General features: G+C 36.9%; 1 protein-coding gene across 1 annotated transcript in view; it reads left to right on the top strand.

The window, feature by feature from the left end:
- Positions 1 to 20077, top strand: part of FAM81B (family with sequence similarity 81 member B) — a 38763-nt gene extending 18686 nt beyond the window's left edge. The window contains exons 4-9 of the mRNA XM_081054071.1: positions 399 to 517; positions 3570 to 3699; positions 9667 to 9773; positions 16242 to 16377; positions 17887 to 18082; positions 19778 to 20077. Of these exons, the coding sequence (XP_080910197.1) occupies positions 399 to 517; positions 3570 to 3699; positions 9667 to 9773; positions 16242 to 16377; positions 17887 to 18082; positions 19778 to 19911 (822 nt within the window). The 3' untranslated portion in view covers positions 19912 to 20077. The remainder of the gene's footprint in view (positions 1 to 398; positions 518 to 3569; positions 3700 to 9666; positions 9774 to 16241; positions 16378 to 17886; positions 18083 to 19777) is intronic.
- The last annotated feature ends 1221 nt before the right edge of the window (positions 20078 to 21298 follow it).

Genomic DNA, 21298 nt, shown 5'->3' with positions numbered 1-21298 from the left:
CTGAAATAGGTTTTAATGAAAAGTTTTTGTATCAATGATGGCCAAATGACAACCCATGGCCAAACAGCACAATAAGTATGTTTTGTATGGATTTTTAAAAGCTTTTGAATAAAATGTCAATATTTTAAAATTGAGATATTTAACATAAAATCCAGATTTCTGGCTTCTGTTGAAACACCATTGGACCATTGTTCTCACGTGCAACAATCAGTTGGAAGTAAGCCACCACTGCGTCCCTGGGATAAGGCAGGGATGGCCTCTCTCTGACATAGGACTCTCTCACTCATTTATACTATTAGCCTAACTTGAAAATGCATTCAATTATGTAACCTCAGCTTTGAATAATATTTTCTTACGTGTGATGGGAAATTAATGGGAATTTTTCCTTAAAATTACAGATTTTAGAAGACCAAATAAGAGTTAGAGATCAGGCAGCCACAGGAACTAATTTTGCAGTACAGGAGCTAAACACCAAACACCTTCAAGGAGTTGGAGATCTTCGAGGACGAGTCGCCAGGTGAGAAGCAGCATTAACTAACATTTAGTAGCAGTCAGTTCTCGGGCACTGAATTCTCATTCCCAAATAAGTTCCTTATTGTTCCAAACAAGTTCCAAACAAGATACTGTCTTTATATTAAGCTAAACTGATGAGGTGGTAGTTGAGAAAGCGTGTCATAGAATTTAAAAAGCTCATGCTACTTAAGATCCAAGGTTTCGATAAAAGTCCCCTCATCCAGTGTGTCCAGTTTGATCCACAAGTAACAAGAGTCTTCTCGACAGACTTCAACTGTGCAAATGCCAACATCCATACAAAGACACATCCTCATAACCACTTATAAAATCCCCAGAGGTGTCAAATTATAATTTTTAAAACATTTAAAATATGTAAGAACTACATATATACATATATAAGTCTAACAAAGGGATTTACTGCCAATGGATAAAATTTTGAATAACACCTTTGGTACGAGATTTCTAAATCAAAAGAATAATGGTAACAATTCAGTAAAAATCTGTAGGTATTCACAGTGGCAGGACTACTCGGGTAGACACAGCAAAGATAACTTGGTAATGGCTGACCGTGAACACCCTCCCATCGCTACATCTTCTGCACCTCTTTCCTCAATCCTGGAATACCCCTACCTCCATCTTGTAAATCACTCTGAAGTGTCAATAACCAAATAAGAACTAGGTGATTAACATGTAAGGCAAACTTCTTCATTCAATTCAACAAAAATATATTAAGCACTTACCATATGCTGGGCAGTGTGCTAGGATTCAGGGATTCAGCAACACAGTCCCCCTTTCCACAGCTGTTTACAGTCTACCTGGGAAAACAAGCCACGAATATAAGCCATGAGGTGAGCATTATAATGAAAGCCTGGGGTGTTATGGGACTATCCAGATCAGCTTGGGACATTGGGAAGTCTTCCTGGAGGACGTGAAATTTGAGATGAGTTTTTAAAGCTAGGTAGCAGTTAGCTAGAAAAGGAAGAGTGGGGGGAAAAGTCACACATTTAAGAAATAACGTGCAAAAGAACAAAGGGATGAATTATTGTGACATGTTCAAAGGCCTACCTTTGAGAAAAGTATTTTAATTCTGGTATTTTGGGATTTGCATTTCGAGAGATGAGAGACTGGGAGATAAAGCTAGAGAAGTGGTCCAGAGTTGGATGATAAGGGATCTTGTGGGCCAAGATAAAGAGTTTGAACTTTATGTAGAAGGTTATCAATAGCCATGGGAAGATTTTAAGTAAGAGGATAACATTATCATGTTTAAGTGACATTCTGCTGATCTTGTGTGGGTGCTTCCTCTGTGCCAGGTACTGGCTAAATGCTTTCATTCATTACCTCCTTTCATCTTTAAATAACCCTATGAAGTATCACTATTCAGGACAGCTACATGTATGGGTTTGGGTACATGGAGCGTTCCAGGAGACACAAGTCACATCATCACCTATGTCTGGCAGGCCCTGGAGTTGTGTGGTGGACAAACTGTGCAGTTACATGCAGGGATCTCGGCATCATTAGCCCTTCATGGAGGTTGAGAAACTTGTCCCAGTTCACAAACCTAGGAAGCAGCGGAATCTGGATCCAAAGCCTGGTCTATGTGACACCAGAGACCAAATCCTTAACCTCTAGCCTACACTACACAGACCAGCTGTCCCAGAGGAGGGGGAAAAAGGTGGGGGTGGAGAGAGAAGTGTGAGGGAGTGAGTGGCAGCAGCAACTACTCCTGTGTAGTCTTTGGGGGTCTGAATGTGGACTTACGGAAGAATATTCTAACTATCCAAAAATAGAAGTTGTTCTGACAATAGCATTTTACGTATACAAATGTCTGAAATGGCTTTTGATCATGACATTAGTGTAAACCATGTGGCTTCCATTTGATTAGATTAATTCTTTATTTATTTATTTTTTAAATTTTTCTTCCCAACAGTCTCCCCACCCCCAACCACAGTCGCCTGGAATCTGTCCCTTCAAGGTATTGCTCAGGCAAAATTACCATCCTAACTCACCTTGGGCTCAATATTGGCACCAAAAAAAATCTTAAGAAACGTATTTCTGGGTCCTAATAATGTTGACAGTCATAAAACAAACAATATGTGTAGCACTTAGCATGATAACATGAAAATATGTTTCCTAATATATATTATTTGATGACCGTCTAAACAGTTACTTTAAAAAAGGGCAGACTTCAAAGGGATCTCTGATCATTCCTGTAGAAAAGACTCAGCCCATCAGCGTTCTCTCTCCTGTCTTTCACACACATAGGAGCATACTGAAACTTGTGATCCACACAATACGTAACCTGCTCTCCCGAGGGGTCTGAGTGGTGTGGTGGTGTAGAGTTCCCTGACATGCTGGGAAGATGGTTAATCTTTCATTCCAGCCCCGTATCATTAGAGTTCCCTTCCTTAAATTACCCAACGCCACTTAAGGGCCAAAGCTTTATTCACGTGTTAGTGTGAATTATTTTTGTCCTAATATAAGACAACACTTGATTGAGACCACTCAAGGAGCAGGCATTTTGAGTGGAGCTAAGAGGAGGGAAGTTGTGTTTTGAAGATGGGTTAAAAGACTTGGGTGGGCCAGGACATTTTTTCTAACCAGAAGAGAATTACCAATCTGGGAGCCAAGGAAAGAGGCTAATAGGAGAAAAATAGATTCAAAGTATGATATAGAAGAGGAAAAAATTTCAACTTTGCCTTACCATCCACAGCAGGGAATATTCCCAAAACATGAAAATCTGCTGGCACTTCTAGAACTGAGTTAACAGAGCAGGCTAAAACTTTCCTCCCAATTTCCAACTCCATTCCAGTGTCTTCATCTACTCCAAGTGACTTCTCCGATTCGGGCCGGAGTGTTAACATCCAACCTGGTTTCTCTCCCATCAGGAAGAGAAGAGGAAAATGAAGGAGAGTCCTGTATATGCTCCTACATCTACCAACTCGTTATTCAAAGAACTTTAGAACTTTTGCCATCAAATGAATACACACATCCTACTGTAGTATTAACAAATGTTATGAGCCTATTGATCTCACCACCAATTTCCATCTTGCCTCTAGATGTGATTCCAGCATTGTGAAGCTTTCTGGAGATATGCATTTCATCAGGCACGAGCACCAGCAAACTGAAAAAACAATTCAAGAGCTCGTGTCTGCGGTAGAAACTGTTTCTAAGAACTTGGATATGAAGGTAACTGAAAATAGTTGGAATACTTATATGATGTGTGACTGCCAGAAGTCAGATCAGTACAGTTTATCAAAATGCCCAGTCAAGTGGTCATTGTTCAAAAGAACTCTTTTCTTCCACAGGGTTTAAATATGACAGCTCATGCATATACACCATTAGTATTGTCAGTTCAATCAACACATATTTAATGAGTGAGTCCCATGTTCCATCACACCCACCCAATTAAGTGTGCCACTTGATTTTACCATTGCATTATTTCCTTCCTCTCTGAGTTCCCCTCAAAACTATAGAACCAGGGGTTAAAAGCAAAAGAATTTCCCATGGTAGCTATTATTATTAAAGTTCCAACATAAATGTGAGTGGATCATGGCACATCCCTGCCATCGGTTATGTCTTTTACAAAATAATATATAGGACCACTGGCCTGGAGGTTCAAGGCCATTTCTACACCGGCCCTGCTTCTCTCTTCAGTTCACCCCGTGTCTTGGGGCTCATCCCTTGTACACAGTGATACTGAACTACTTTGCAGGGAAGTCCCCGCTCACTCCAAGATATTGCACGGCCTCCATGTTGTTCTTATTCTCTTCTGCCTGAAATGTCTCTCTCCTTTCTCATCTTCCCAGCTAGTGGTTTGACTGAAGAAGCCAGTGCAAAACCTTCTGTGCCCCACTTTGTCACATGTCTTACAGGAAGCAAGCACATCTCTTCGGAAGTCGTTGGAGCAGAACAAAGTAGAAGTCTTTTGGGCACTGGGGGAGATAAACGTGTGGTGTGTGATTATTTGTTTCTGGGAGCCAGTTTGTCAAGAAGGGAAGGTTCACAGGGGCACACAGCTTACTCCAGTCCCTTCAGCATCCCCTGGTCCACTCCCGTATGCGCCCATCTAATTAGTCCTAATACTTTTCTGATTGATTCTCTTTGTTTTTCAAGATAGTCAATCATGTCAAGAACAAATTATGACAACTTTACCTCCGGTTTTCCGATTTAATTCATTACTTTTTCCTTAAGGCCTTGACCTGAACTTGCAGGACACTTAAATAAAAGTTGTCATAGAAACAAGTTATCCAGTTCCTGACTGTACTGGGAATGTCTTTGTTCTTTGCTGTTGGCTGTTGATTTGATTGATACATTGTTAGCCCTGTAAAGGTGGTATCCATCAGTTCCTACTCCGTTTTTATTGGGACCAAATATTTATCAACGTTGATGCCTTTTAGATGTCAATGAATGCCTACAACACTATATTGGTTGTTTTCTGGTTTGGGAGTTTGCTTGTTTGTTTGTTTACTTATTTGGCTTTCTAATGTGCTATATTACTATATTGCCCAATACTGAAACATTCTTGCATTTCTATAACAAAATCTATGCAGTCATTATGTAATATTTGATTTTGCACCTAAATTCAAAAGTGACACTGGACTATAGTTTCTCTTTCTCAGTTTAAAAACAAAACAAAACAAAATAGGTAATACATACCTATGGTCTAAAAATCAAAATTATGCAATGTACCCTGAGTATTTTCACTCCCACCTTTGTCACAATTATCACACTTTCATGTCTCTCAAAGGTAATCATTTTTACTAGTCTACTGTGGATCATTTCGGTATGCCTTTATGCAGATAGAAGCAAATGCAAATATATATATATATTCCTATTTCCCCTTTAGTACACAAAAAATAGCATTATATATATGTGAGTGTGTATCTACATATCTATATCTTTGTATATGTATATAGACATAAATATACATAGATATAGATGATATATAGATATAGATATAGATTACAAAACATCTATCTCTTTTTTTACCTAAACAAATATATCTTGGAGAGCCACCCTATCAGGACAGGGAGAACTTCCTCATTCGTTTATAACGACTGCATATTCTTTCTCTGTATACAGTAGTTCATTTAACTAGACTCGTGATAAACATTTGGGTTCTTTACAACATTCTGCTCTTTCAAACAATGCTGGAGTGTATAACCTTGCATTTGTGGCATTTTGCATGTGTGTAGGTGTGTCTGTAGGATAAATACCAGAAGCGGGATTGCTGGGTCGAAGGTACATGTGTTTGTTTTGAAAGATCTTGTTCTCTGTGGGACCTAAATCATATTGCACACCAACCAGCAATTTTGTTGTTCCATAACCCTATTGCCTCACCAATGATCGACTTTTTTTTTTTTTAGTTTTATTTTATTATTTTTTTTTTTTTTTACATCCCTCACACCGTGAACCCCCCTCCCCCCAATGATCGACTTTTGGATTTTATCATTCTTATAGGAAAAAGACAGCATCTCCATGTTTTAATAAGCCTTTCTTATTATGAATGAGGTTGAACATCTTTCATATATTTAAGAGCTATTTGGATTTCTGTTCCAGTGAGCAGTTTGTTCATGTCTTTTAACCATTTTCCTATTGACCTATTTTTCTTTTTCTTCTCAATATCTAGGAGCTCTTTATATGTTGGGGAAATAAGCTCTTTCTCTACAAGATGGGCTGCAAATACATTTTTCCAATTTGTCACTTGTCTTTTGTCACGCATATGTTCTCTATTTGCAGCTGAACTTATCAGTCATTTCTTTTGTGGCTTCTAGAATTTTAAGTCACAAAGGCTTGAAAGAATTGCTCATATTTCCTTCTAACATTTTCAATGCTTTATTGTTTACATTTAAATTCTTGATTTGGTGTTTTTCCTAGTATAGGATGTATCTTAGTTATTATAGTTTTGAAGGCTCATAGTATTTTTAATAGCTGGTAGGGCTAATCTCTGCTAGTACTTTCTTTTCTTTTTCTTTTCTCTTTTTTTTCAATTGGGGAACAGTGCTTTTTTCCAAGACCCATCAGCTTCAAGTCGTTGTTTTCACTCTAGTTGTGGAGGGCGCAGCTCACTGGCCCATGTGGGAATCGAACCAGCTCAGTTGGTTATGAGCACTGTGCTCTAACCAACTGAGCCAACCAGCCTACCCACTAGTGCTTTTTTTTTCCCCTTTTCCTGGCGATAATTGTTTTTGCACAAGATTTTAAAATCAACCTACCTAGTTCCAGCAAATGAAGCAATAAACTCTTTAATTTTTGTTAAAAACATGTTAAATTTATAAATTAACTTTAGCATGGACATAGTCACAATACTGAGCTTTCATCTAAGAACATGACGTACATCCCATTTGTGCAGGTTTGCTTTTATTTCCTTTAGGAAAGGTTTCAGATTTTCCTCATACAGTTTTGGCATCATTTCTCCTTAAATATATTTTGATATTTTATCTTTGTTTCACTTTAGTTTATTGTAATGGGATTTCATTGTCTCTTCTGACTGGTTGTTAGTTGTATATCATGAAGGCTATGTTAATTTTATACTCCACTAACTCAGTGAACTCTATTGTTGATAATAATAATTTTTCAGGTTTTTTTTTCCAGGCACATAATCGCATTTTAAAATAATCTTTTCCTATTTTCCTTATCTTTCCCCCATTTTCCTACTCTTGTGACTTTAACAGAAAAATGCCCCCAGTGTTTCCCTTATCACAGGGAAGTAAGTTTCCTCAATAAACATATTTAATACACAATTATTCCTATTTTATGGAGGTTGTTTTTTTTCCTAACAAAAAATGATTGAGAATTCTGCCAAATGCCTTTTCAGCATTTGTGGAAATAATCATGTGAGTTTTCTCCTAAGTTCTACTAACATAGTTATTTGTATTAATACATTTCCTGCTATAAAACCATCCTTGCTTTTTAAAAAATAAATTGTACTTGATTATGATGTGGTTTGTGTGTGTGTGTGTTGCAGGATACTGTTTGCTGCTATTTTATTTTAAAACTTTGCATCAATGTTTACAAATGAGATTAGTCTCTGGGTTTTTTTTATGTGTGTACCATCTTTTCAGATTTTGGAATCAATGTTGAACTGACTTCAGAAAAATAATTTGGAAGTTTTTCTTACTTTTTCTACGCTGTGAAACAGTTTAAAGAGCATTAAAATCTTCTGTTTTATAAGAATTTGGCAGCTTTGCCTCTGAAATTATCTGGGCATGACGCTTTAATGGAAAGAAGAGTTCTTTGATATTTTTGCTCAATTTTTTTCTATGGAAATTGGTCTGTTTAAACATTCTATCTATTCAAGGGTCAGCATTAGTAAATTATTTACTCTTGGAAAAAAATATGTTTCACTCAAATTTTGAAATTTATTTATTAGCATAAAGTAGTGTAAAAATACTTTTAGGATTGTTTTAACCTCCTCTACTTTTATTTTTTACCCTTGCCATTCTATCATTTTATTTGTTCTCTTTTTCCCCTTGATTAGTTAGGGTAGTCATGGCTTAACGACTATATTGATTGTTCTCCAATGACCCACTCTTTTAATGTATGTATTTTAAAATTCTGTTTCCATGCTGTTTTCCATCTTATCAATTTAAGCCTTTGTCACTTTTGCTTTTCCTGCAGTTTGTTTTGCTGTTCTTTTTCTAACTTTTTGAACCATATGTATTTGTACATTTATGGCTGTGACTTTTTCCTGAGCATTCTTTTATCCCTATGTCCCCTGTGTTTTGATATGTAATGTCCTCATTGTTTCCTAAAAATTTTGCAATTACATGTTGTATTTTTCTTTTAATTGAACAGTTAAGAAGAGTTGTTGTTGGTTTTTTCCTCTAAGTACTCTTTGTATTTTTATGCTGGTATTTATTTTTAATTTTATCTCATAATAATTAAAATCTGTTGCATATACCAGTATATACCAGTTTTAGATTTTGGAATATTTTGAGGGTTTGTTTTTTGTTTTTTGGGGTTTTTTGGTGGCCAGAAAGTAAAATTTTGTACATGTTCTAAAAGAATGTGTATATTCTGTATTTTTATCATCTGTTAGTTTATCCTTGTAATTCTATAGCTGTTTCCTTTTAGTTCAACATATAAGGTAAATAAAGGTCCAAAACTCTATTTTTTACTGTGGATTCTACTTCTTCATCTACAAAAATGACCATCTTTGTCCATTTAACATGTTTTGCCTTGAATAACAATAACATTTTTATCTAACAATTGCTCTGACTACTTTCTTTTTCTTCACTTTTGCTAGGCATGTATTTGCATGTTTGCCTATTATTTCACTATTAAAACAATCCTGTCTTAAGTGTACTTCCTATAAATAGCCATTCATGTATTATTGGTTGCCCACCCAACATTTATCTATTCAAACCCTTCCATTATTCACCTCCTCCTTCTCTAAGAAAGCTCTGATTTTGTCAAGTGCCCACTCTCCTCCATAGGACCTTCTGTTTCAGGAGCTGAATTCTGTTTGGCCACAGCTGTCATTTAGTTTCATCCTGCTTAACAGTGATTAGTTTAGTCGTGATTATGTGCTGTCACTCTGCATCTGTTTTCTATTCCAGTTCTTTTACTAAAGGAACTTCCTCAATGTTTCTGGCACGTGCAAAGCACTCTTATCCTAACTTCCAGGACTGGAATTGTTTATATGCCTAAATCATTTCACTTGGGATTCACTTGTGCTCATGTCAGAGTCCTACCTACAAGTTCCTGAGGCCTAATATTAGGCCACTCGTGTGTGTTTTTCTCAGATCCATTAAATAAGTATTTGGTGAGCATTTACCACTGGCCACCTAATGTGCACTGAGGATCTGGGGGTGCTAGAGGATATCGTGGCTTACGTTGTGATTGGAAGACAGAATGAAGAAATAGCAAAATTAACACACTGACAAATAAACTGATGTCAGTAGTATGTTTTTTGTTCTATCATTAGTCGTCTATTGTCAAAAGAACATTATGGACAGCAGAAAGGAACACTCCCCTATTATTCTTTCCCTGAAGATAGTTCTGTAACTGTTGAATCATTCCTTTGAAAATTGCAAACACGCTTTAGGTTCCGGTCTGTTTCCTGGCTCCTTTAGGAATAAAATATAATTAATGTAAGTGCTAGTGATTTTGTGCACACGCGCAAAAAGTTCCCTTTTGTACTTTGATTAGGTAATGCAGCTCTTAGGGAAGATAGAGGCTTCCAGTTCTGAGCAAATCTCAAACTTAAAGATGGTCCAGGGGGATTACCGCCATGAAATGAATCTTTTGGAATTCAAGTAAGTGAATGGAAGATTTTTAATTCTGTTAAATGCGTTCCAAAGAGTTTTGCCTAATGAAAGCATTGGCATTAAATAAAAACCCATTCCAGGAATATGAACCTGGCCAAGAAACAGAGCAACAAATTGATGTGCAGAATACTCTAAAGTAACTTATGCAATATTCATAATAAAAGAATATTAATATTAATTTTGTCATTCTCTTTGCATAATAACTCAATTGAATTGATATACTCATTCAGATCTTTCCTATAAAGGAATTTTATTTATCATTAATTGTATATTGCAATCCCTCAATGTTAAAGCACTACTGAATATACATTGATTACACAAGATTATAAGTAATTTGTAAAACACCTCTGATTACACAAGCTTTTCTTAAAAGCTTTTCTAAGATTTCCTCTCAGATCCTCTACTTGTTCTTTTATATTATCCCTTGTTAAGACTGGTTTCTAACCCACCTTAAATTGAGTTTTTCCCCTATGCAATGGAGAAAGCAGTAAAAAAGACAAGACTCCACAAACATTCAAATTATGGGCCTCCTTATCCTCAAATCCTCCTTTCTTGTTTAAATGACCACCACTTCCTGGGATCCTGGTACAGACAAAAGAACATTCTAGTCATTTGGATGATACTACCTTACTGCCCCCTCTACCCTTGTTCTTTTTCCTCTCTGTCCCACATTACTCGGGTTTAATGCCTTGGTCAAATCTCATATTCTGATCATACTCTGCTTTCTCCATTTCTCCCCATCTCTACCATATTTCATGAAATCTAAGCGCCACTGACTATAAGATGTACCATTTTATTTCTGTACCTCTAAAACATGAAGCTAACAATTAAACCATAGCTACCACCATTTTAAGACACCTCCCAATTTCATAGATGTTAAAATGGGAAGTATGTCTGCCCTAGGAATTGATGAAAAACAGTAGTCATCACTAAAACTCAGAGAAATAGATGTCTTGAATAAACAGAAAGTACCCACTTTATTTATACTCTAAAAAAGCATATCTAGATTCTTAAATTCTAGCACAATGAGAATGCTCAATATATGTATGTGGGGTTTCATCTAATCGCTTTCTCTTTGAAATAAGAAAAATGTCCAAAAGAGAAGTAGAAAAGTAAAGTGTTTCTAGAAATACAGTTTAAGAATTGATTTTATTGGGGGAGAAATTGGACTTATAATCTGAAATGGACTGGCTTAAAGAGATGAAATATATTAACAAATAGAAAAGAGGGGCATAGGAATTGTATAACTGCAATCTATGTAACTTTAACTATTGTCACCCCAATAATCTTTAATTAAAAAAAAAGAAGACTATAGGAGATGTTTAAGATCTAGGGCTAATTGCTTTATTGATGATGCTCTGTACTTTTTTCATCCTCAGTCCTGTGGGAAATGGGCTTATAGACAAATAATCTAAATAGTTAAATCTGAGTCTGGGTACTTTTATAATAGTATAAACTTGAATCATTTCTCATTTGAAATGATGAAGTCTTAAAATTTCATTAGTATTGACAGTAGGTAACAATAAGCTTATAAACTGGATTTTTCCCCAGGCAAATATTTATGAGCTCTAATAGGTCATTGAATTACACAATTGAGTCTTTTTTATTTAAACTTTCTCCATCTTTTTTAAATTAAAAAGTAATATGCATTCATTATAACAAACAAAATAAAATAAAGATGAAAAAAGAGGTCACCACCTCAGCTTCCTTGTGTAACCAATGCTAACAGCAGGGACGTATCATTCCACAATTTCTTCCTTGTTAATGTAAATATGTAACAGAAAGAAGATGCTTTGTGTGTGTGCGTATATGTACACACACACACACACACACACACACACACTCACATATACTGGGATGCCAAAAATATATATACAAGTGGACACTTTGGTCCACGTTGCTCAAGCAGTAGTTCTCCATAATCAGAAGTGTCTGGACGCTGATGGTAACCACTTTGAGCACCTCTTGTAATTGCAGAAGTCAAACGTGACTTGTATTCATCTTTCGTTATTGGTGTATATTATTATAATTTAACAGTTTTTTTCTTTCTTAAAATGGATATACATTTTTTGGGCATCCTTTATCTATCCATACTTACAAATATATTTATATATTTATATATAACATGTATATTATATATGTGTATATATAAGTCACACATTATAGGCATGAGTTTTTAAAGTAAATCCTATAGACATTACTCAATAATTTACTTTTTTCCACTATACCTTGGATATCTCTCTAGATAAGTGAATATTATCCTAATAATATTTTTTTTTAATGCATAATATTTTAATTGCAGATATGCCATAATTAATTCAACCATTTATCTTATTGATAGATAATAACTTCCTTCCAGTTTACGCCTACCACAAACAAAAACATTATCCTGTGTACATCCTTAGATAACCTTAGCTATAAGGGCTTTTATTTCTAGAGCCAAGATTCCTAGGTCAAAGAGTTTACATATTTATTAATTTTTATAAATTTCTTTTTTAAAATTTACACTCCCGCTAACAGTATATGAGATCTTTCTCAACATTCTTACCAACACTGAATGCTCTCTCTTTTTAATATTTGCAAATTAAAAGATGAAAAATAACATCTCTTCTTTTGATTTGCATTCCCTTCTCCATTTGTATTTTATTTCCTGTGAATTGCCCATTCTTATCATTTGTTAAATTTCATATTGTGATTTTCATCTTTTTTTTTTAAATCAATTTATAGGATTCCTTCACGTCAGGGATATTAACCTTTTGTATTGCAAATTTATTTTTCTCAAAGAGAAAGTATTACAAATACTTTCAAGAGAAAGTAAGGCAGGTAGGGCTCTTTTTTAAAAATTATTATTAACCAGAGCATTGTCAAATCAAAGTAGATGGGGTATAGAATTGCTTCTTTTTTGAAAAAAAAATAACTTTCTCTGATCAAAAGAATTAAAAGCATTTTAATAACATTAAAGGGTAAGTTTAATTGAGCTAAACTTCCCATCTAAATTTTCCCATTTAGAAATGTTAACAAATTCAAGTTAAATGGTCATTTAAACACATTTTACATTGAACTTAAAAGCCACGTATTGTCTGCGGGTTTGCTAGTGATTGGTAGAACTTTGGCACTGATCACTAAACCTGAAAAAGGAGACACACAGTCTGTAATTGGAGCCCCTGCATTGAGCCTCCTTTTTCCAAAAGGGTCTTAGTCAGATGCTTAGCTAAGTAATGACCAAAGCCAACACTTAGAGCTTAGAGAGCAAGTTTGGGCCATCGTGACATACAGCTGCCTTCTAGCAAGGGTTTGGCACAGGCAGAACCTACCAATCACTCCCCTAGATAGCCCTTGCTGCTGATGCTGTCTAATTGATAGTGATTTATAAGAAAATAAAGAAGTATTTGATCAATGAAGTAAATGCAGAGGCTTAGATGTTACTACACAGCTTTAAAAATGCTATCACAGAGGAAAGTTACAAAATGATCCAAGGCAAGAACATATCTTATCCATCTTTGTATCCTCAGCACCCCTTATTTAGACACAAATGGCTAATGAGTGAATGAATGAGTGAATGAATGAATGTTTTCAGTACCTATAATATGTTAAGTTGTGTTTTGGAATATCCAAAGACATAATCATAGCCACAGAAATTAGAGGAGAAAATGTATAAATAAGTGAAAAGTTAAACATAGGTAAAGTAAAAGTTAAGGCAATATTAAGTGAGATATATTGGAAGGCAGAAATAATATAGTAATTGTTATTTGTAAATCTCTACCAATCATTAAGTGCTCAAGACGTGCACCCAACTCTGTAGGGTGGGTCTTATCCCCATTTTCAAAGATGAGGAAACAACTTATAATCATGGAGATTAAGTAATTTGTCCAAAGTCACACAGCTAGAAAATGTCTGACTACAAATCTCAGGTTAGTTTTATTAATCCATGATGCCTCCATCTCATGATTTGACTTGTTACTAAACTAATTGGCCTACAGAAATTTAGAGAAACGAAAAGTAACATCTGATTGAAACTATGAAGGTATAAGGCTATGAAGATATTGGGATTTAAGCTCAAGTACAACTTAGAATGGCCAAGAAATAAGTCTTCCTATCAGAATGGAGTTGGAATTGCTTTATAATTAGTGTCCCTAATTAGAAATCACAGAACATTAAGAAGTTAGTTTAAGGTATAAATTTAGCAGAAAAAAACATTTCTGGAAATTAAGTTCTTGCTTCTAATATGAAACAAAATCTTACTCAATCTCCAAAGAAATAATAGTACGTGGTCTAAAGCATTTATGGAAATATGACTACAAAAAATAAAAATATGTTCTGCATTTATCAGCCCATCAAAGGGCACTAAATCTTTGTATATTCACATTTGATTAAAGCCATTATCTAAATTCTTAAGAGCCTGTTAATAGTAACAGTTTCCAAGAATTCAGAATTTTCATGTCTTCTAGAAAAGTTCATTCAACAGGTTGTTAAATGCAAGATACTGTACTTAAGACATAAGTGAACTGATAAAACTAGCCCAGGATGGATCTCTGTCCTCATTTATGTATGTCACCCATAAGCAGGGTGGCCACAGGGATGTTTGTTCCAAACAGTATACATGGGCCACGCTCACTATTCTCTCTCGACACAGCTCTCTGCCCTGGACTCTGTCACGTCTATAGACCTCCATTACATTTTCTTTTACTCTTTTGTAACTTCCTTCCTTATAATTGCCCTTGGAGTGTATTTTAATCTGACTCCACCAGTATAAATATTAAGGAAAAACAAATCCAGCCAATACCTTACATTATCCTAATGAGGTCTCTAGCCATAATTCAAGTCTTTTTGTGTTTTTAGAAAAAAGGAAAGAAAACATTATCTATCTATCTATCTATCTATCTATCTATCTATCTATCTATCTATCCATCTATCCACCCATCTACCCACCCACCTACCTATATCAATCTACGTCTGATAGAATTACCCCCATAACCACTGTAATAGAGGATTGGGAACTAAAATGTGAATATCATCCAAGATAAATTCCTCCTCTTGTGATTTTAACTGTAAGTTTTATAATTAACAGAAAAGTAGTTTTTACATGGTAAATCATGTCCATTATGTTAGGAAAAAGTCTACAGCAAGAAAAAGATTTACATAAGCTTTTATTTTATGTTATCCTTTTTATCTTTCAAGGAGAATTTTTTTTAAAATAATGCTTTCATACTTTGATAAATGACCATCACACAGAGTCTGACTCCTGATTGTTACCAGGAAAGTGAATCTCCAATTGCAGGCAAAACCTTGTAATAAAAGGATAAGTAGTAATTCATTCTTTTTGGCTTCACTCAAATTTCAGAATTTCAATTACTGATACGTCTTTCCAGAGGTATTACCTGGGCAGATTGGTTTTCAGAGGGATTTTAATATTGCACCAGTGATGAGAGTAAATGCTCTCATTTATTTACACAGTAAAGGTGAGCAGTGAAGGGTGGTTTCTCAACTGTAAAGCTACCTCTCGGTTATCTGAGGATTTACTGTCCCCCTTAGTCACTATTAATTAAAACTTCCACCAGGAACAGGGAAGTGAAAATGAAAATCAAAGATTAGATCTCTAAATAAGTTGACAAGTCTATGATTTATTTGTGAAGAGCCCTAATAAAAGGAATGAGAAAAAATAGCCCATTTATTAATTTATTTAGCAACTATTTATTGAGTACTTTGTATATTGCAGGCATTGTTCACAGACATTAACAAAGTATAACCCTGCTTTTATGGAGCTTATGTTCTAATGGAGAAGACAGTGCACAAATTAGTATATACCGTGTTTCCCCGAAAATAAGACCTAGCAGGACAATCAGCTCTAATGCATCTTTTGGAGCAAAAATTTATATAAGGCCTGGTCTTATTGTACTAAATATAAGACTGGGTCTTATATAAGACTGGGTCTTATATCACATCATATCATATCATATCATGTCATACCAAGTTTTATATTAATTTTTGCTCCAAAAGATGCTTTACAGCTGATTGTCCGGCTAGGTCTTATTTTTGGGGAAACGTGGTATGTGATTCTTTACAGAAAAATTTTGCCGATGCCTACATTGAGTAATACTCCCCACCCCAAGTGACTTATTAAGGCATTTCTTCCACACACACACAATGCACCCTGGGCCCTGAGATGCAATGCACCACCCATCTGTGTGGGTGATGAGTGTGTTTCTGTGTGGCTGTCTCCTGTCACTGTGTGTACATGTACTTTATGGTGTGTGGAGGGGTGTTGTCAGCAGCTGGGCTGAAAGCAAGCTCAGGACAGGGCCTCAGAGTGTGACCCCCCACCCTCACATCACCCCATAAGTACTTGGTAGACACATTGAGCCTCAGCATCTGAGAGAAACTGCAGATGTTTTCAATACTGAATTTCGGTTTTGTGTTTAAATTTACTTATTAAAACAGAACTATTTTTTCCCTTAGATTTAATTCACTTTCAAATAATCTGTATGAGGAAGTTGAGACCAATCAAAAATGGACAGAAAAGCAGTTCATCAAATGTGAAAAAGACCAGCTCGGCCCTATGAATCAGAGTCTGAAGCTGCTCCAGGAAAAACTGGTGAGGAGCTCTGTTATTCATTAAGCAAATGCTGCCCGGTCACTGTCTGGAGTTTCGCCAGAGTTTCACTTGGAGTCAAGGGCTCCAAGTGAAGGTCGCACTCCCACATTCTCAGTTACCTACCTTTTTGTGGCACCAGATAGGACTCAAAGGCCGGTCTTCCCGCCTGCTTGCTGCTCCCCAACGCTGTGATCCCACACTGCTCAGAATGTCCTCTACCTGCACCGGAAGGATTGGAAGAGCCTTTAAAACTACAGATTCCTTGTCCCAACTCAGGGCTGAGGCATCAGACAGCCTCCGGGGCCTCCCTGGGAATCTGTGCGTCTAGGCAAGCTTCCCCGGTGATGCTCACAATCAAGCCTGAAAACTTCTCCCTTGGACGAGCTGTTTGGCCTCTCCGGAGAGAGATCCATTAGCAGATTAAAGGTTTTCAAAACCCCTTCTCCAGATTCGATCTTGTAGAGAAAAGGCCCAGCTGTGGGGTGCGACTACAGTCGGTGGGAAATCCATTGCAGAGCTCCGTTCTCCCAGCACAGGGGCCACAGCACAGGGCTGTTCTCAGGGGCTGCCTCCCATGCAGGTGATTGAAATAAGATGTTTCTGGAACTTTGGTCCGGGGGCTGCGGTAAATAACACTCCTGTCCCCCCCACCTGAGTTTGTCAACAACTGATCTGGACATGGTGCAAGGGACGGAGACAAACGTGACAGCTCTACCACGGATAAGGCTGCTGAAGTCTGTGCAGTCCGACCTGCAGCCCCGCGGCCTGTTCGTCCTCCTACCTGACTATGGGTCACCTGCAGGCAGAAGCCCCCGCACCACAAGGGAGAGAGAGACTGGAATCCACCCTTCCGGAGGCAGGCAGGGCTACAGACAGGAGAACCAAAGGGGCTCAGCCAGGCTAGCCCACTCCTGTGTAAGAGAGGAGGAGCCAAGAAGCTAATTAGCCTCAAGAGGCTTCATAGGAGAATTATGTGGAGCATTTTAAACTAGATCAATTCCTGAGTTCCATCATAGGCTAATTGAAACAGGATTTGGTGGGAGGGGGGAGTGTATGGTCCAGGTGATTCTAACAAGACAATACCGGTAGAGAGTCCCTATTCTAGCTGAAGTCTGTCCACATGGAGATACGAAGCTCCGGGAATGAGGACATTTGACACTTAGGAGCCTATCCCAGGAGCACGGGTCCAGCAGAACCGAAAACACCTTTCTTGGCTACCCTGCTTTAAACGCTAGACTAAAATTCCAAATTCTCAGGCATTTCAGCAAGACCGCAGTCCTTTATTTTCTTTTCCTCCATAACATGCAGAATTCCAGAAACTACAAATGACCAAGGCCAAACAAAGGGATGAACTCTTATACTTGTGAACACGGTTTTCGGTACAAGGGAATGTGAATTTTCATGTATAACATGGACAAATGAATTCGTTAAAAACAGTCTCTACGCCGAAATACAAATGCACACAGATTTTCTCATCTGCAGAGTTTTAACATGTGATATCTTTTATAGGAAAAGTCTGAAAATAAACTGGAAAATAAATTACTGCAGCTTTCGAGCAAATTAGAGCACTTCATTAATGCACAGAAACAGACAGCAGAACTGAGCAAAGTAAAGCATATAGAAAATAAACTATCCAAAAAGATGACCCAACTGGAAAAGCACATCTGGAATGAATTAGAGGAAATGCAGAATGAATATCAATCAGGTGAGCAGATCCCTTTGATTAAATAAAGAACGCCAGTCCTTTCCTATGGAGTCCCTCAGAGTTTTCTACTTGGAGCCAACAGCCAGGAACTAATCTTGTCATTTGTCACATCCTTTTATACTTGATCTGACTTTTCCTAAACATCCCGTAGACGGTCAGCACACCACTGGGAGGTAAGTAAACAAGTTTACTTTCTTCATGCACACTTGGCAGCTTCACAGGCTTGCCATTGCTGCGAAATGTTTTTTAATCTCTAAGATCACAGACTCATAGAATTGTCAGACCTGGAAAGTCCTTGGAGATCAAGAGCTGGCTTGTGGTTATATCATGAAATGAGGAACCTAAATCAAATTCTCCTCATTGAACTTGCAGGTAATGAGCCTGGACAGATGTCAGACCGGAGACCTGACCTTTAGAAATAAGAGAGAGAGAGAGAGGAATTAACAGAGTCCGGTGTGGCGACTGCCTTTCTTCTTAGCGAGGCTAATGGTGGCAGTGTCAAACTGAGCTAACATCAAAGAGGATTAATTGGCAAGGCTCATCTAATTTGTCAAAGGGAAGGACAGAGGAATAGGTGACATGGAGCAGCCATCTGCCTCAAGTCACAGTTCTGAGGGAATTACCAGGAATCCAAAGGTTCCTTTATTAGAGAAAGCCCCAACTCATTTTCTGTCTTCTAGATCTCAGAAAAATGCATGTAAATTCTACCAAATTTTGGTCTTGTACAGAGATGCCTTGAAGATGTCTTGGAAAGACTTCATGGTCTCATATTGCCAGATGTTGCTGGCATAGAAGTGAAATTTGCTGCCTGGAAATCTGACTCCCACCACCTCTACCCCCCAATTCCCACTGCCAAATCCAACTAATGAACTATCTGGCCAAGAATCACGTCCCACACTTAACTGGCCTTTCTTTTAGGGCCCTACTGTTTACTTAACTACCAGAAGTTTAATTTTGTTCAGTCCAATAGTATAACCACAGAGTGATGTGCTGAATAGTAATTTGCAACATACATATCTCTGCATTTTACTAAGTGGGAGTTTAGCAAACAGGGACTCCAAATTAATGGTTTGCTCCTTTATGCCTTTAATAAAAATGTGTTTAGAAATGACTATGTGAAAGGCTCTAGTGTATAAGAAATGGCTGCACTGTAAGAAGCTTGAGATCTGGTAGGTATGTGGTTATGAATGACTAGACTTGTGTAAAAGAGATACAAAGTGCTGGAGCGCAACTGACGGGGAGAAGCCAGTGGCCGGCCTCTCCAGGTCCCTCAAACAGGTTAATTTTAGAGAAAGTTTAAAATCTCATCTGTGGTCTTCAATTTGGTAACAAGAATTTAAAAAAAAGATCATTCAAATCTATTGTCAAAGTATACACAAAGAGAAGATATTTTCAATTTCTCTCTTGAAATACAGAATCATTTCATTATGCAATATGGGGAAGGGGAAGGAAAGGAATTGAATTATTAAATATTTTCACAATGAAACCAGATACAAGTTGAAACACTATTACTAATGCATCTTTATAACATACAAGAAATGGATTGTTATACATTTTTAGGCTGGTCTTAATAAAACTTAATATGCTTTGAATTAAAAGATCATTAGTTCTGACAGGACTACTGATTGACAACTTTTGTAAAGATAAAAAAAGTTCCAATGCATTGTTTAAGTTTATTCTCATATCCACTTCTAGGATTTAAATCAATTCATGACTCTCTCAACTCCCTCCAACAAATACAGAAAACAAAGATGGATTTAGAGAAATATAAAGTTCAGAAAGACCTAAAGAAGTTACAGCGTAAGATAGTGGAACTCCAGGAAGTATAAAACTTTCCAGTCATCATCTTTTTCACCGGCCAATGAAGTGATTTGTTGGTAAAATTTGGGAAGAAGAAACCTCTGGGATGTTTACTGCTTCTACTGTCTCTGCATGTCTTACAACCTTTTAAAAAGAGATGAAAGTACCAGAAAACCTAATAAAGCAAAGAAACCCTATGAGATTTTCATTTATTAATGAAAAAATTAAGGAATTTTTTTACATACACATAATATTTTAATTTACCTGCAAATACAAAACAGCAATCTACATAATATAACTAAATGAGTGAAGCAGGCTATATGTAATATATTAAATAGCAGGCACTGAGGCAAATTGGAGACCACTTCTTACCTTGACTAAAAAGAATAGCCACTGTGCAGTTCCAGTTCATTATTAACACATATATGTGATCTATTATTGCCAAAATTTTCATTTTTCGAAAGAAACCAGAAATCTGGGTTTTATGTGAAACCGCTCCATTTATAAGCATTAGCACTAACTGCAGTTGATCCTCCATATCCACAGGTTTTGCATCAGCAGGTTCAACCATGGATAGAAAATATCCCTCCAGAAATTTCAGAATGTTCCAAAAAGCAAAACTTGAATTTGCCATGCACCAAACACTGTGCTGAATCCATGAGAATACAGTGATATGTAGGCACACCCTGCCATAGTCTACATGCAAATATAGGTTATATGCAAAAACTATGCCATTTTATAGGAGGGACTTAAGCATCCTTGGATTTGGGTATCCTTGGGAATGGGGGGGGGTCCTGGGACTATTGCCCCCCTCACCCCAGGACACAGAGGGATGACTATAGTTCAAACTAGTTCTTAACCTGTGAGGGAATGCCAGACCGGCAGATACGGTCAGCGGGCTGTCAATTTGCAACTTCTGACCTAGAGGTTTTTGTTTTCTAACAATCCCAATATTTTCAGCAAGTCTAACATGCATATTGATTCACTGTATTCAATATGTATGAGAATTATGAGCAACTAAGAGCTAACTCACACAGAGTAAGAGAATACAACAGTTCCCAAGAAAAACATCCAACCTGATTTGATCTAGGTGCTAAATTCAAAAGCACTTCAAGAACACTCATAAGTTTCCTACAAAATTAAAATATTTCTCACTTTTCCAGATATAAATGTTAAATGTAGAGCCTGGTATTATGTAGTAAAGTCAAGAAAAATAAAACAAACTCTCCATGTCATGCACTATGCACTAGAGCAAGGACTAATTTGTAATCACAGAGCTTTTTGTAAACTTGGCAAGGAGACTTTTGCTCTGGACTTAGGCTCCTTCCTTGGTTTAGGAAAGAAGAGTAACAACTTTTCCCCTAATAAAGAACAAACTTACCTTCCAAATAAGTTTACGATCAATGCCTCCCTCTC

Source organism: Rhinolophus hipposideros (assembly GCF_964194185.1).
Source record: "Rhinolophus hipposideros genome assembly, chromosome: 7".
Taxonomy (NCBI): Eukaryota; Metazoa; Chordata; class Mammalia; order Chiroptera; family Rhinolophidae; genus Rhinolophus; species Rhinolophus hipposideros.
Note: the sequence above shows the minus strand (reverse complement) of the source record. Positions and strands in the feature narration are given on the sequence as shown.